We start from the raw sequence: 17,212 nt of genomic DNA, 5'->3' as shown, positions 1-17,212 counted from the left end.
AGGTCACTGTGCCTGTTTCAAGGACTTGTCACTGGGCTGTAGGTAGTAATCATTTTTCTTCTGCCTTTGTTTCCCACATCAGTAAGGTTCCGTGGGTGCTAAATAGTATGTTCTTCACGAACAGTGTCACCCCGTCAGCTGGGGGCTGAAGTTTCCATTGTCACTCTGGGCGGGGCTAGAGCATCCCAGGCCTTACCCAGCAGATGCCAGAAGCACTCCCCCTCCCTTCCCAGCTGTGACGATCAGAAATATTTCCGGACGGTGTCCTCTGTGAGGCACTGTCGTCCGTGGGTGAGAAGCACTGCTCTAGATACACAGCCTTGAGGATTCCTCAGATGTTGTCTTTCGTGGGACGCGTCAGAGGTGATAAATTTCCTTGGTGTAGTGTTTCTAGCCCCTGGGTCTTGGGTGCATTGAGGCGATGCTGTCTGTGCCCTGGAGGTGTGTGGCCAGGAGCTCTGGGGGCATGGGGGCGGCTGCTCGGCTCGGCCGTCTCTTTTCTGCAGAGGATGCGATTGTATGGCGTTGAGAAGGCTCTAGCAGGTGTGGGGTGAGAAGTGTGGCTGACGTTTCGGGACTGAAGGCACGATGCAGAGGGCTGACGTGCGCTCTGTGGGCTTGTTTTGCAGGTTGAGGCTGTATCACGGCACCCCCCGAGCCCTCCTGCACCCGCGGCTCCAGGACCCCGTCGAACGTAAGAGATGCGGCCCTCCCGGCCGGGCCTGCGGCGTTGTCGTGGAAGTCCTCCCGTCCTTCCTCCTGTCCTCCCTATAACTTTCGCGAGGGTTACCCGCTTTGAGTCCATCTTGTGCTCTTTCTCAGCCTAAACCAGTGTCAGCTTAGCTGATTTATTAAGCGGATTAGGGCAAAGTGTATCATGGGCTTGGATTTTTGATACAGCTGCAGGAGCCGTGATGCGCTGGCCTGAGGGGAGGGTGTTGCTTCGTGCAGATGGCCCCGGGAGGCAGCCCCGAGCCGCTGGGAGGGAGGGCTGCGGGCCTCCCAGGCTCCGGGGCGGCGGCCGTGCGCACCAGATGAAGTAGCTGCTGTTTGTCAGCGGACACGCCGGCACCAGAAAACTTTCACTTCGAGGTGCAAGGGTTCTGTCCGGCTCGGCAAGGCCGTCCACATGTACCCGACTGCAGAGGACCGTCCTGCAGGGGCGCCCGCCATCCTCCTTGAGGCCCAGCAGCCGGGGGGCCTGCCTGATGCAGAGCAGGGCTTCCTGCCGCACCTCCGTGATCCGGAGGGCTGTGTGGCCCACTCTGGCTGCCGGCCGTGTGGAGGATGGACGGGGACGCCCAGTGGAAGCCATCTTGGAGGCCTGGGGTGGAGGCCCATGCTGGCCCAGGGCAGGGGGTGTGGAGGGGGTCCAGTGGTTGGAGCTGGATCTGTTTGGGAGGGTGACTTTCTGTGTCTTTGAGTTGTTGGCTGGATTCTGTGATGGGAATTTTGAGTATGCCCCATGGCCTGAGTTAAAAATCAAGCCAACCCCATCCCTTCCACTGCCTGCTGAATTTGGTGAAAATTTCACAGTAGAGGAGGGATTAGTCTGAAGCTTAATTTTACTGATAAAGATTGGCTCTTAGGTTATTTCTCAGTTGAGTCTAATCATTACTTTGCCAGCATTTTGTGTCCTGGGGCATCCTTAGGATCAGGACTTTTTTTTTTTTTTTAAAGATTTTATTTATTTATTTGACAGAGAGAGACACAGCGAGAGAGGGAACACAAGCAGGGGGAGTGGGAGAGGGAGAAGCAGGCTTCCCGCGGAGCAGGGAGCCCGATGCGGGCCTCGATCCCAGGACCCTGGGATCATGACCTGAGCCGAAGGCAGTCGCTCAACCGGCTGAGCCACCCAGGCGCCCCTTTTTTTTAATTTCTTATTTTATATTAAGTAGGCTTCGCGCCCAACGTGGGGCTTGAGCTCATGACCTTGAGATCGAGAGTCACGTGCTCCGTGAACTGAGCCAGCCAAGTGCCCCTGGATCAGGCCTCTGGAAGGATGTGCACAAGCAGCATGTTGTCCTGGGGCGGTGTGTGAAGGCTGTGTGGTGTGGGAGTGCCTGAGGAGGGGCCGCGTGGCTGCTAGGTGCTGTTCCCTCCACCCTCTGGAGCTCTGTGTCTGGGCCCTTCTCAGCTGCTGCTTTCTCCAGGATGCTCTCCCTCATCCACTTCCCCTAGCTCACTGTCTGCTGTCTGCACCTCTCCTGGGGTTCGATCCCGTTCTCCCTGGTGCTGGGTATCGGTGTGTTTGTGTCTTGGTTGCCCCAGCGGAGCGTGTGTCCTTGAGGGCAGGGCTCTGTCTCAGAGGATGCTGCCCCCAGGGCCTGGTCCTGCTGCCCAGTGGGAGAGGGAGGCTGGCTGGGGCCCAGGTGCCTTCTAGCCCCCCTCTGATAATGGGGACCAGGCAGTGCCTGGACTTCACCACTCGGGGGTTGCGGGGGGAGGTGAGCAGGAGAGTTTTGTTAAGTTGCGTTAAAAACAAGTATCTCTGTCACTGCAGTTTTAGCAGAGTTACTAAGGGTTGATTCTTTTTTGCTTTTTGGGCTGAACTAACAGAGCAATTCCCCTTTCTCCGTGGAAAAATACATTTCCTGTTTGTGGTGTTTCTTTCTTAGATGCTCAGTTTATTGGCTGGCTTGACCGAGAGGGCCGTTGGTCCCAGCTGTACATAGGTGTTTTCTCCCCCAGAAAACAGACACATGACCCTGCTTGAGAGCTGTAGCCTGCAGTACGCCCTCCGGCCCCACCCGCTCCTGGAGCCTGTGTTCCACCTTCTTCCCGAGAACCTTCTGGTGTCTGGTCTGCAGCACATACCCGGCCTCCTTCCAGCTCACGGAGAGAAGGGTAAGGGCCGCTCTGTCTCTCTCCGTTTGGTGAGTCTGTGTTAGCTGATGGTCAGACCTCGCAGGAATCAGGCTCTGTGGTGGGGGGTGGGCTGGGCATGGCTAGCACCCTCAGCAAACAGCCTGGTAGGGGTGGTGGTGGGAGGGGAGGAGGGGGAGGAGGGGAGGGGGAGGGAGAGGAGCAGGGCAACGCCGTCTCTCTTTGTAGTCCCTTCTGAGCAGCATCTCGCATCCCTCAAGTTATTTCTGTTTTCTTCTCTTGGGAAATGCTTTTGTAAGACAAACAATTCATGTCTTTATGACCAAGGTCAGGAAAACCACTGTTGCTAGTTCTCAGCCTTACTGGACCATATCAGGGGCTTGATTATTATTATTTTTAAATTGTGGTAAAATAGACATAACATAAATTTACTACTTTAACCATTTGTAAGTATGCAGTTCAGTGGCAGTAAGTACTTTCACCTCTTGTACAACCATCACCACCATCTGCCTCCAGAACTTTCTCATGTCCGCAAACTGAAATTCTGTCCCCGCTAAATAATAGCCCCCGCATCTCCTCCCCCAGCCCCTGGCCACCACCGTCCTGCTTCCTGTCTCTATGAATGTGACTCCTCCGGGCCCCTCCTCAGTATTCGCCCTTCTGTGACTGGCTTATTGCACTTGGCATCATGTCCTCAAGGTCCATCCTGGACCATATCTTGTTTATTCTTTTACCTTTCCATGGACACTTGGGTGGTTCTGCCTTTTGGCTGTTGTGCATAATGCTGCTGTGAACGTGGGTGTGCGGTGGCTTGATTATGTTTGAAAACTGAAATCCACATTCAAGCCTCATGACTCTGTCCTGGTGTGTTTTAGAACTAGGTTCTCCAGCGGTGGGTTAGGGACAATGCCTTCACCACCAGGAGATCACCGCAGAGGTGTGCTCTGCTCTCAGGCCTGCTGACAGGTCTTGACCTGGGCCTCATGCTCCTTCTGGGCCCTTTCGGAGGCTTTTTGTCTGACCTTCTGAGGAATCCAGGAGAAGGGGCCACACCAGTCCTTTCCCACTGGCTTTGCTGGACCCTCTCGTCTGGGGTGGGCTCCCTCCCTGTTCTGTTCTGGGGAGAGCGGGATTGGGCGTGGGTGTGACTTAGAACAGAAACACTCAAGACCCCAAAGAAAAGAGGTAGCTCAGCTCCAGTATGGGAATGTTTTCAGTAACAGTGTCCTTGCACATGACTTGGTGTTCTGGTCCATGCTGGGATGCAGACATTGTTACCTGAGTTCGGGAATTTCTGGGATGGGCCTGTGGTGGTTGTCACCATCACAAGGTCACTGTTTCATCAGTGTAGAGATGATGATATATGAGAAAGGATAAATTAACGAAGAACAGGACAAGTCCGAGGAGGGGTCCCAGCTTTGGATCTGCCATGGCTTACCAAGCTCCAGTCCCCTGCCACCCACAGCCCCACATGGGAAGTCTTCTCCCCCTCGGTCATTTGCCTGTGTCCTCTTGTGAGGGAAGGAGGGGTCAGACAGGGAGACAGAATGCTGCATGGTCATTGCCATTGACATTGAAAACAACATGACAACCTTGCATCTGGTGCTGAGACCTCGGCCCCCTAAGTACTGCTGTGCTACGAGCTGATGTCCAGATCCTAGGTGCGCACCTGCTTTCGAGTCAGCTTACGGAAGTCTTTCTGACCTGGGGTTCTGGGTGGGCAGACGGTGGTTGGGGCCTGAGGTTTGTCCATTACTCTGACTTGCCAGTGGGGTCAGTAGAGCTGCAGATCAAACCTGGAAGTACTGTATCTCGTCTGTGGGCTGCTTCCAGGTCACTGCTGGAGCCAAAAGCGCAGCTCCGAGGGCCCCGAGTTTGCTCTTGTATTTTATGTCGGTCTGGGGAATCAAAGGGGCCAGTTACAGACCAGGGTATGATTCCAGCGCCTCACCCTTAAAGGTCACGTCTTCAGGAGCAGTCTGAACCTTGGTGGCTTCCTGTCACCAACGCCCCCCCCCCCGCCCAGTGGAGCAGCCTGTTGGTCGCTGGACACTTGCTGGATGCAGGCAGTGTCTGAGTAATTGCAACCCTGATGACAGTTTATGTTGTTGTTTAAAAGCTAATGACCAGGGACCCTGGGACTGGAGCCGTGAGGTGCTCAGGCGGGCGAGCGCTGACTTCAGCGGGCGGGAGCACACTCCCTCTTCTCGGGAAGAGAGACTGAAACACAGCTTCTCACCAAGTCCCCTGGTGACCATCTGAGAAAAGAAACCCGTTTTGCTCTGCCTTCCCCTGACTTGCAGCTCACCGGGCTGATCTATAGTTCGCACTGAGCCTGCTGTCTGTGTTATAAATCCTGCCCAGGGTCTTTTAGGCTTTTGTGACTCACTCTTGGAAAAGGGTTTCTTTGCTGAATAATATTTTATAGCCCTGCAAGGGCCAAGGCAGGGACTGGTACTGGCTTCAGCAGTGGAATTCACTTGCAATTGGCAGAGGGTCTGATTTTATTCTGGTGCCGTATGGGGATATGGATATTTGTTCCTTTGTAAAATGCCACCATACAGGAGATTGAGTTGTTTTTAACTGGAATTTTTATCGAGGTCACTCTAGATTCACATGTGGTTTTAATAAATAATGCCGAGAGACTCTGTGTGTCCTTTGCCCAGTTTCCCCCAAATTGTAATGCAAGGTCACGGCCAGGATACGGACATCGACATAGTCACCAGGCTCCCCCCCACCCCCCACTTTGACTCATCTGTGTGAGGACTGACTTTTGAAGAGTAATTTTCAACCCGGGAGTGACTGGAAATGACAGGTCCTAGCTGTGACCGCTCTTGGCGGCTCTCTGTCACTCCCCGGAAGGAAGGCAGGCCTTTGTCCTCGAGCGGCTCTTAGAGGGAAGCTCTCTGAATCGGTCCAGATTAGCAGGTCCATCATCTCTTCTGCAGCCAGGAAAACCATGCAGCCTCCCTCATGTGGTCTTCTCTTCCTCGCTTGGTTCTGACCTTTTTACTTGCTTCAGTTTGACAGGCCTGGGCAGCCGCGTCAGCGCCAGGGTAATTGCTCACATGTTCCTGAAAGCTGCTTCTTGCAAGGGGAGCCCCGTGCCCTGCTTAGGGCGAGTCTCCATGCTGGGGCTCCTTGGCCCGCTCTCGTGGCCGCGGATCTGCATGCCAGTCACGTGCCCGGTGGCGTGCTGCTGCCTCGGTCATTGTGGGGGTGGTCTGGCGGGATCGGGACCAGGAATTCTCTCGTTTGGGAGAAGGCTCAGATCGCTCACAGAGCTTTGCATAAAGTAGCTGAGTGCATTGAAAGCTTAGTCATGAATATCAGTGGGAAGCCTGTTTTCTAGAACTGGACCTGAAGGCCAGGGGCCGGTGCCAGGACTGAATGGAGTGCCGGGGGAGGCTTCCTGGCCAGGTGCTCAGGGGGGTGTAGGGGTCCTGGGCCCACTTTCTCGCAGGGCTGCTAGTGCTGGAGGAAAGCGGAGGGCCTCACGTTCCCCCAAGCCTGCCGACACCATACAGGCGTCTGAAGCGGCCGGAATGCTTGGCCACAGCCCCCCGCCAGGGGCTTGGTGGGAGTGAGCCGTGGACTGGCAGCGTCTGGGAGTGGGCAGGGCCTCTGGGGAGACCTGAATGGAGGCTCTGTCTTCTGTGCTCGTGTCCACAGGCCACCATCCATGGTTTGGATGGCTGTGGTGCTTCAGGGGGAGTCCTGGGAACCGTGGCTGGCAGCAGCGTGTGCCCGGCAGAGAGGCAGAGAAAGGCCGCTGTCCTTGCCATGTGCTCATCCTCCATGACCATCCTCCTCACACGGAGCCTTCAACGCATTTCTTCCCTGACCTGCAGACTCGCTTCACTCTGACCTCTTCTTCATGGCTTTGAACACCCACCTCAGTGACGTGCATCTCCCACCCTTCCTTCCTTGCTGCCTCCCCCTGTGGTTCCTTCATTTGGTTTAACCGAATGGCCGCTCCATCCTGCAGGCCCGCTCATGCGGACGTGCCCCTGAAGTGGCCTTTGCCGTCGGCCCTCCCGTCCTGGGCGGGGCGCTGGTCCAGGCCCTGCGTCCTCATCTGTTAAACCAGAGCTCGGCAGAGCTCTCTGGAGAAGTGTTTTGTCGGAACTGTGTCCACCGGTCTGCCCCATGGTGGCCTGTTCTGGTTGGTGTCCCACGTGGTCCTCCTGAGTCCCTGCTCGGGAGTCCCCTGAGGTGCTCCTTGGAAATGCTGCTTCCCCCATGCCGACCTGCTATTGGAGGTCAGACGGCATCTAAGCACCTCAGCGGCTGTGGGGCGCATCTCCCAGGCTCCCGGGGCCACTCGGGTCCTCGCTGGGATTCACCTTCTGGATTGGCCCATGTGGGTGCCGCGGTTGCGGGTAGGCAGGGGTGGTGGTGGGGTGGCAGGAGCAGAGCTGGTGCCCGCCCTGTGTGAGCTCCGGCTGTTACCTGACAAAGGTAATTTTCACGGAAAGTCCTCCCTTCCAGTCTCACTCCCCAGGGAACCGCCCCAGAACAAACCACTGCTCCGGGTTTGGCGTATGCCTTGTATCTCTAAATGGGTTCACGGATGCTTGGGTTTGTCCGTGATTCATCTGTGGATCCGCGTGCGCGGGCCCTGAGCTGGGGAGAGGGCACAGTGCCGGGCTCTTAGTGGAGCACTCATATCTTGGATGGACTGAAGCAAGAGCGGATGTGTCCTCCCACACAGCCATCAAAGGCAACAGGTGTTTTAGAAACGCAGATGGCTCAGACTCCTTTCCGCTCTTGCCTGGGGTGCCCTCATCTCATTCTGTTGTCCCTCTTGCAATGCTGTTTGTCGGGTGAGGTGCGTTCTGATGAATCAAATGCCCTTCCAGGAGAGCTGCATCCCGGGGAGGCTGTGGGACCCTGTTAGGACCTCATGGGGAGGGGGGCTTGTTGGGCCTCTGGGGGTGTTTCTGAGCGCTTCCCTAGAGGATGTCACTACAGGGAGTTCTTGTCTGTTCTGTGCCTGTAACCCCTGTTTTCTCAGCAGTGCATGTGTGGGGGTCCCCAAGGGAAGGGGGTCCACTTTCCTGTAGGAGCAGTGCTGTTTTTGGGATTGCGTTCCCATCCATAGGCTTGGCAACAAGCATGGGAAAGCTAGCCCCAGTCGCAGAGCACAAGGGCCAGGAGTCCTCCCTGGTGGTCAGCTCTGCTGAGGTTTCGTCAGCCCTGGCCGCTGAGGTTGGGTGGTGGAGTGAACGGGGTGACGCTTCAGATGGTGAAGCTGCTCTGAGGGGGATGCGGGAGTGGGCAGGGGAGAGGCTCTGCATAAAATGGGGACATTCTTGGGACCTGCCCCTGGAGATGCATTTGGGGAGCAAAGGAATGGGCTGGTGAAGCTCAGTGCTGAGAACTTAGGAAGCGCCAAGCCCCAGGACCTGTTGTTCTTTCTTCATGGGATACTGTCCTCTGCCGTGGCCACCCTGTGGCCACCTTTCTGCTTGGGAGGCCCTTCTCCAGAGCCTGCACCTTTCACAAAACATGGCCTGGAGAAAGCCGGCCGGATGCCACCTAGTCCTGCCCTGCCTCCTGGACCACTCAGGATCCGGATGGTTCTACCCAGTGCAGATGTGGCTCCTCAGTATCGTCTCCTGGTGGAAGAACCATCTTTCCTCTCCCTGTCTGACTTCTGTGTGTGGGACTCGCTTCTCACCTGTCTGTGAGACCAGGGTCATGACTCTTTGTTACTGCTAATGGCTCTGGGCCCGGGGGCCACCTTGTCATGGGGGCGCTGTGCAGAGCCTGCTTCCTGCCCGGACTGGGCCTCTTCCAGAAGCACTGGGCTCTGCCACCTTCCGGACACCCGGATCTTGCTCCCATTCCTGCAGTGTTGCCCCTTGAGCCGTGGAACCAGACGGACTCATCCCCAAGGGAAGTCAGTCTGGGAAATGGCCTTTGCCCACCACTATTTTAGTTTCTGTATGTGGCTGGTGAGGGTGGGTAGGTTCCCTGCGGGATGGGCTGTGGTCCCAGCACATGTACAAGTCTGTCTGTCCCTGCCACCACCCCCATCTCTGTGAGGGTTGGCATCAGCCGGCGCCCCAGGTCCTGCCTGAGTCCACTGCTCCCAGCACGTCCCGTCCTTGCTACTCATGGAGTCTGTATCCGCGAATCCACTCACTCCCTGAAGTTCTCACAGTGCTTTTCCTGGTCGTTCATGGACGTGTGCTTAGCAGCTTAAACATGTGAGTCTCCCTCACGCTCGTTCCTGTGAGTGGGGCGGCCTGGGGCACGTCACTTAGCACGTCCGAGCCCCGATTCTCTTGTAAAATAAAGAGAATAGAATGTACAGGACAATCCTAAATCCATGCTGAGGATTTAGGATTAATCTGGTGAGATGTGTGTGTGTATGTGACTCTGTGTTCATGGTCGCTCTACGGAGCACACTGTGGACGGTATTATCTCTGTCCCCGCAGCACCGTCCCGGCTCCCACAGCCGAGGAGACCGAGGTTTAGAAACTGGGGTTGGCCCCCAGGCCCTGGCCCCAGAGTGCACGTGACCACCGCGGTGTCCTCCCTTGTTTCAGGACACGCGGTTCCTTCCGCCTGCCGGGCAAGAGTACTCAGCCCTCCCCAGCAGGCGGTCGTGTCCGCCAGGCCTGTCCTCTTCCTGCTGATGACAGTCCCCGCTCCTTCCTTCTCTGCGCCCAGAGGGTCATGGCTGCCCTGACTCTTCTTCTCTGGAATCCCCCATGAGTGATCCCGAACTGCCGGGCGGCCCGTGGGCCCATTGGTGGGGAGGCCCTGGTGCCAGGGCCAGTGGTCCTGCAGCTGCGGCTCCCGGCGGGGGACGCGCCCGGCTTTAGCTCCTCCCTCTCTTACCTCTTCTGTCCTCTTTCTCTGATGGAAGGTCGTAATTCAGGACAGGCCTCAGACCCTTGCTGGACCATTTCATGGAAGGTTGGACTTGTACGTTTCTGTTCTTTAAAGAAACATTGTGGCAACAGAGATGTAGTGTGACACCGTTTTAACCACTTAAACCGTGCAGTTGGGGGCAGGAAGGGCATTCACACTGCTGTGCAGCTGCCGCCACTGTCCACCTCCAGAACTTCTCATCTTGCAGAACTGCAGCTCTGCCCCGGGAAACGCTCGCTCCCTGTCCCTGTCCCCCACCCCTTGTGCCCACCCTTCCACTTTCTGCCTCTGATTTTACCGCTTTAAGTACTTCTTGTGAGTGGAACTGTCCAGTATTTGCCTTTTTTGTGACTGTCTCATGTCACTGAGCACAATGTCCCCAAGGTCCATCCAGGGGTCAGAATTTCCTTCCTTTTTAAGGCTAACATTCTATGTATGGATCGACCACATTTTTCTTACCCCTTCGTCTCTTAATGGGGTTGTTTTTAACTTCTGGCCGTGGTAACTATACCTGCATTTTGCATGGGCTCTGATTCATCCATGGAGCAGCTTAAACACCTCTTTTTAAATTCAGAAAGGAATGTGCAAAATTTCTTAGAAGCATATGCATATTTGTGAACTATGCAGAATCTAACGCATATTTGTGATGGGGAAGGTGTGGAAAACCATAAAGAAGGAAATAAAGTCATCTGTGATTATTTCCCGTACATATCCTTACATACATGTAAATGCATAGGTTTTCAAATAAAATTGGCATTAAATGATCTAACACACAGTCTTATGTGTATTGTTTTCATCTACAATATTATTATTTTTCAGTCATTGAATAATCTCTGACAATATGGGTTTTGTTCTCATTTTATAAGGAGGCACAGTAATTGGCTCAACATTCCCCTACTGGTGAGCATTTGGTTGTTTCTTATTTTTTCTATTATAAATAATGTTTAATGAGTATTCTTGCACATAATGCTTTGCCTCCACGTTTGATTAATTTTGCCGAATAGCTTCAAAAAGTGGAATTAGTGGGGCAGAAGGTGGCAGAGGGTGTTTTTAGGGGTCTTAGTGCACGCAGAGGTGAAGCCGGGTCTGGCTGCAGGCTTACCTCCCTGCAGGATGACCAAGGGCTCTCACTGCCGCTCCCTCTGCGCCGAGTCTCACGCCAATTCTTTCCTTTCTCTGACTTCGGAATCTGCTCTTAAGGTCTAAGATTTTGCACCTTAATTCTTACGTGTAAAGCTTGGGAAGAGACAGAGGGCAGCAGAGCAGTGATGGGGACGGGAGGGCAGAGCCTGCAGGTTGTGTGCTCGTGGGGAGGCGGTCGGCTTGGCCTTTGTCCTGCCTTGGTGCCCGAGCCCGGTGGGGAGGGCTCTGCGCAGACCTGACAGCGCCCCTCACAGCCGAGGGTTGATGCACCCGCTCTGCACTGGGCACTGAGCTGCGTGCCAGGAGCCAGCGACCCCTTCTGTCCTCACGGAGCTCCCAGTCGGGGCTGCTCCCCCCCTCCCCACAGGACAGGGACTTTTCTCTTGTGGTGTCAGCCCAGACGGTGTTTTTGCTTGTTGGCTTAATGTGCTCATGAGTATTTCTGCATGTTTCCAAATGGTTCAAGGTAAACGTACAAAAATAAGAAATGGCATCATTGGCTGTGTTCTTGCTAGAGAGGAAGTCAGTGATAAAGGGAAACCAAACTGATAGGAACAGATGTTACCCTGCATTCTGTAATCTGTGTTCTTTGGATTGCTGAATTATAAAATGTGTTCCCGGAGGAGGGTTGGGGGAGGAATCAGGCTGTAAATGAAACCTGGGCTTGTTTAATCAGCTTGGCGTCTCGGTGTGAACGGAGGTGGGTTCTGATTCAGTGTTCGGTCTGAGTGCTGTGCCTGTGGTCTCTTCTCTCCCCGGAGGGCCTAGAGCCACGGCCTGGACCTCGGTGGGTGAGAGCCCCTGGGTGCTTCTGGTGGTCCTGTCCCCACGGATACGCTCCATGAGCCCCCTCGTTGTTTCAGGGGATGCCCTCCGAAAGCCTCGCCTTCAGAAGTCTGTCACGTGGTACTTGGACGATTTATTCTTCACGCTGTATCCTTCCCTTGAGAAGTTTGAGGAGGAGCTTCTGGAACTCCTTATCAGCGATCACTTCCGGGAGGTACTGTCTTACGTCGCAGAACTTACTCTGAATGTGGAGATGCAGGCGGGGCCGGGCAGAGGTGGGGAAGCTGCCGGCCGCTGATGCTGCCAGGGTAGACCGCCCAGCCCCTGGTGACGCAGTCCTGCCTGCTTCCTCTTTTAGTGGCTTGCGAGGGACACCCAGCCCTTTGTCTTAACTTTGGTGTGATGCGGGTTTTGTTCCCTCGATACCCTAACATTAGTTTTGTTATATCTTAGAACAGTCTTCATTTAAAAGTAAATTAAATCACCAAATGAGCATAGGGAAACCAATAAAATAGTCTGCGTTTTGTCTCAAAATGTCTCAAAGACATTTGGCTCATTCCGAGGACATGACTAGAAGTCTTAGTCGTTTTATCCCGGCAGACCCGCTTTCTGCGAAGGGGGCTCCCCGTCACAGCGCCCAGTTCTGCCTGCCTGTGTGACACATTTGCCATAAACTCCTGGCTGTCACAGGCCACAGCTTGTCCCCACTTGGCCTTTGGACAGGGAGCTCACTTTCCTGTATGCTCTGTGTCCGGACCCTTGCGTGGCTCCCCTCAGGCTGCAGGTCTCAGTGCAAACCCGACCGCCCTGACAGCCACCTGAGTGTGCTGCTGAGGCCGTGGCCCGTTCCTCCACCAGGCTCTGTCCGTGTGTCACCCTGCTTCCTTTGTCCAGGTGCTTGGCTCTCTCCGAGAGCACCTGGTTTCCTTACCTGTTCATTGCTCTATTATCAGTCCCTCTGTGGAGCATTTGTACCAGGAGGACAGGGTCATGGTTGAGTTCACCGCTGCACCCAAAGTGCATCAGTATCGGCCCATTGCAGGCCTTTAGTGACTCTCAGTCATGACAATGAGTGGTTCCATCAGTAGGTACCCATCCTAGCAGTCTTTGAAGTGAGCAGGGTCTTAGTCACACACACACGCACCTAGACGCACACACGCACGCATCGATGAGATGGACTTTTTTTTGCTCGCTGCCCATTTTTGACAGGGTAGTTCCATATGATGTCTCGTATGAAATAGAAACACAGATGCTTTAGGAGCATCATTGTTGAATTTTATGTATTCCCATAAAAATCACTCTATTATGTATTTTTACTACTTTGTATTTTTGTTCCTGTCCAACTGGTAGCTACTCCGTTACCTCCATCACCCTATTTTCATTACTCAGAGACTGATAGGCTGAATTTAGGTCTGTTCAGCTTGATTAATGGGCAATGAAGAAAACTTGAAGATTCAGGAATCATTTCGCCACAATCACATAATTCAATAAACAGTAATCGCCTGGAGGACTGTCCTTGTTCATTTGTTAAAGTGCCTGTACATTTTTTTCTTAAGATGAAACACTTTAATATCCAGCGATCACTTTGGGGCAGATTCTGTGTTTATTGTTTTATGACTTACTGCATAAATATGCTCCCTCTTCCTGCTGCCCCTTCGGCCCCAAGCCTCCAGTGTCTGAGTCTAGGGGAGGGCAGAGGCACCTCGGGGGCCGTGGGCTCCTGCACTCTGGGGCCCCGGGTCCCCCGTTGCTCATTTGCTGCATCTTGAGAATTGAGCTCAGCCATGGAAACCTGAACAAGAGTTTGGTCTTCCGGGGGGAGGGTGTGCTGGGGTGTATTGCCCTGAGAAGTATATGCCTGAGACGGCTGTTACAGTTTCTTCTCTGCTTGCCTCTCCCCTGGGAGCTTCTGCCCTTCTGCCCAGGGACTTACTCTGGGTGACGTGTGCTTTCCTAGGGGGGCATTCCGCTGGACGGCAGCGCGCTGGAGATCTTGGAGCGCCGCCTGCGCGTGGGCGTGCACAACGGTCTGGGCTTCGTGCAGAGGCCGCAGGTGATGGTGCTGGTGCCCGAGATGGACGTGGCCTTGACGCGCTCTGCCAGTTTCAACAGGAAAGTTGGCTCCTCCTCGAAGGCCAGGTACTCTCCCCAGGGTGTGAGGTGCGGCCCCGTGGAACTGGGAGGTACGAGGGTGCACGTAACCGGGATCAAAGCGAAGTGGAGCTGTTTTTGCATGTGAAGTGTACACTTGTCTGCCCGGGCTTTTTCCCTGGTACCTTTGTTTCCTCTTGCTGGCTTATACCCGTTAGGAGCAGACCTCAGTGTTGTCTAGTTGGAAGAACCCTGGTTTGTGCTGTGACGGTTCTGGAGTTAGCATGACAGGCGCCTCCAGCTGTGGCTGCTTCGGGTCTGAGGGGACCCTGGCATGCTTTCCTCCCACTGGGCCTGCGGTCAGCGTCTCGTACGGTGGAGAACCAGCAGGCAGGAAGTCCCTATTCCCAAGTCAGAATCAGAGACCTCTCCGAGGGGTGCCACGTGCGAGGCTGGGCAGAGGCTGGCCCTGGGGGATGAGCCTCCCTGGAGACCTGGCCGTATTGTCTGTCCTCCTGACATAAGCTCTGGCGATTTGGAACGAGTGTTGATTGAGGCACCTAGAAGGGCTCGGGTTTGGGAGCTCCCTTGGGGGCCAGACACACAGCAGAGCTCAGCGGCATCGCTGGGGGCACTTGCTGGCACTGCCTGACCCGCCACTGCTCTGTGTTCTTGACCCAGCTCTGGGAACCAGGCTCTGGTTCTGAGAAGCCGCCTCCGCCTCCCTGAGACGGCCCGTCACCCTGCGTTTGCCGTCGTCTTTCAGCTGGAGTATGTGTTCAACGGCCCTTCCGGACTGGACGGCAAGGTGAGCAGGGCCCGGGCCTCCGTGCCCTGAGGGTAAACAGAGTCGCCACCGATGTTGTTCCTGTTAAAGCAGTGTAGTTACTGATCATCAGCAGTGTGGATAACAGGGGTAGCGCGGGATTATAGAAATCGCTTCTTCCCAGTGATAGCTTTGTTAGTCATTTCCCGTCTGTATGGTAATAGAATGTTCTGCCGGTGGTGGTAATCAGTAGTTCAACGGGCATGCACCATAGCCTTACTTCACAAATATTAAATCGATAATTATTTTGAAAAATGGGTCTACTCTAATGTATTTTTCATATGCTATTAAGTACAGTAAAGCTTGAATCTGCACAAGTGATAAATGTTTTCTCACAGTGAACTTTGTGTGTCTGTATCATAACTAAGTAAGTGTCCCTAAGGTTCAGTTGGAAGAAATACAGTTGACCCGTGAGCAGCACAGGTTTGAACTGTGTGGGTCCACTTACAACCAAAAAAGATTTTTTTTGTAAATACAGTTCTTTAAGTATATTTTTTTCCTTATGATTTTCTTAATGACATTTTATTTCCTCTGGCTGACTTTTTTTTTTTTTTTAAAGATTTTATTTATTTATTTGAGACAGAATGAGAGAGAGAGCACATGAGAGGGGGGAGGGTCAGAGGGAGAAGCGGGCTCCCTGCCGAGCAGGGAGCCTGATGTGGGACTCGATCCTGGGACTCCAGGATCATGACCTGAGCCGAAGGCAGTCGCTTAACCAACTGAGCCACCCAGGCGCCCTGGCTGACTTTTTTTTTTATTAAAGATTTTTATTTATTTATTATTGAGAGAGAGAGAGAATGATAGAGAGAGAGCATGAGAGGGAGGAGGGTCAGAGGGAGAAGCAGGCTCCCCGCTGAGCAGGGAGTCTGACGCGGGACTCGATCCCGGGACTCCAGGACCATGACCTGAGCCAAAGGCAGTCGCCTAACCAACTGAGCCCCCCAGGCGCCCCTGGCTGACTTTATTGTAAGAATAGAGCGTATAATACAAACTATATACAGAATACATGTTAACTCTTCCTGTTACTGGTCAGGCTTCTGGTCAACTGTGGGCTGTTAGTAGTGACGTTTTTGGAGGAGTCAGAAGTTACACGCAGGCTTTTGACTGTGCGGGGGTTGGTGTCCCTCAGCCCCGTGTCACTCAGGGCTCAGTGTGTAGACATCATTTACATCACTGATGGAGATTCTTTGGAAAACTCAAATCATGCTATACTTAAGATTCGGTTTTCCGTTTGAAAAAGCAAATGTCAATTTAACGTGTAAATTAAAAATAAAAGGGTGACGAGGCACCTTCCGTGGCAGTCGGTCGGCCAGCGTTGCTGCGCAGCTGATGGAGGACCAGGACGGAGAACGGTCTTGGGGTGAGCCTTAGGAAGGGGAGGGGGCTGCCGAGTGGAGGTGCTGTTTCATTTTCTCATCTGCTCTCGGCTGTCTACACCTCAGGTCGGTATAATTCAGTCCTGATCAGGTGAACAGATCTAGAGGCAGGTGTTCTGATTATGGCTGAACACACCGTCACCAAAGTTTTAATCAAGCTCCGCTTTTCTTTATTTATTATCAGAAATTGCAGCTGGAATGCAACTGTGTGAGAGTGTGCCTGGCTGTGTGGGGTGGGCGCCCCGGGGCTTGGGTGGGGGACTCTGCCAGGAGGGAGGGCTTCGGGGCTGGCCCACCCGGCACCAATCCTTGAAAGGAGACATGGAGGGGGCCTGCCAAGTGGCCCCTGGGCCTGGTGCCCTCCGCGTCTCGCGTACGTGTAGAGAGTGTTCCCTCCAGAATGTTAAATTACAGTTTGCTTGCGATTACGGAGTCTGTACGCAGAAACTGATGTGTGTCACGTGACACTTTATGATTATCTGTTAACTCTTCCCTGAAATGCTTAACCAGCGCCGGTGGTTTTACCATGTGTTCCTGCTTCACGGAGCCTTTGGAGCTCAGTGTGTAATAGCTCATCGGTTCCCTGTGGTGCGGAGGTTTCTCCTAACACGGAGTATTGGATTCCGTTGTACGGCCATCAGCTGCGCTTTCTTCAGCGCAGTCTGTAAAGGGGGGGTCCCGGGCCGGTCCCAGGTCCCTGCCTGCCGTGTGCATGGAGTAGCGGGCGGCCGCGCAACCCGGGGGGCGGGCCTGAGTCGGACAGGTCTCCACGTTGGGGGGAGGGCACAGGGGCGCTGCCGGCCCTCGTCCTTCCCTGGGAGTGTCCCTGTGTTGGTGGGGGCGTGCCCAGGTTGGGGGGGGACAGGCCACAGCCAGCAGGCCCCGGATCCCTCTACAGGCAGTCGTGGAACGCGCTCTTCACTTGCATCCCGCCTGCGAGTCTTTCTTCCTTTCTTTCCTTGTGTGAGAGCTTCGTACGACGGACACTCCAAACGTAAACTGAGGCAGACCCCATAGTAAAATGAACCAGGTAGCTCAGTGGTTGCCAACTGCGTGCGCAATCCTGTTTTGTCCATACCATGTCCCAAAACCCGTTTTGATGTATTTCCAAGCAAATTCCAGTCATCTTCTGCTTAGATTACTGTGAACCTTGTGGCACGTCTGACTTTTCTTCTTTTAACCTTTTTGTTTTGGAAAATTTCAAATATGAAGGGAGAGAGAAGCCTGTGATGGACCCGGTGGGGTGCCCGGCCCCACCCCTCTCGGCCCACGTCGCTGC

At 54.2% G+C, this 17,212-nt stretch overlaps 1 protein-coding gene across 1 annotated transcript in view; it reads left to right on the top strand.

The window, feature by feature from the left end:
- The window catches only part of NPHP4 (nephrocystin 4), an 80,379-nt gene that overhangs the window by 22,402 nt on the left and 40,765 nt on the right, over nt 1-17,212 (top strand). The window contains exons 5-9 of the mRNA XM_081816815.1: nt 630-694; nt 2,692-2,847; nt 11,718-11,854; nt 13,598-13,779; nt 14,413-14,566. Coding sequence (XP_081672941.1) covers nt 630-694; nt 2,692-2,847; nt 11,718-11,854; nt 13,598-13,779; nt 14,413-14,566 — 694 coding nt within the window. The remainder of the gene's footprint in view (nt 1-629; nt 695-2,691; nt 2,848-11,717; nt 11,855-13,597; nt 13,780-14,412; nt 14,567-17,212) is intronic.

The sequence above is a fragment of the Leptonychotes weddellii genome, chromosome 4 (genome assembly GCF_054177405.1).
Source record: "Leptonychotes weddellii isolate Sample4059 chromosome 4, ASM5417740v2, whole genome shotgun sequence".
NCBI lineage: Eukaryota > Metazoa > Chordata > Mammalia > Carnivora > Phocidae > Leptonychotes > Leptonychotes weddellii.
The sequence above is the reverse complement of the archived record's forward strand: the minus strand, read 5'-3'. Positions and strand labels throughout refer to the sequence as shown.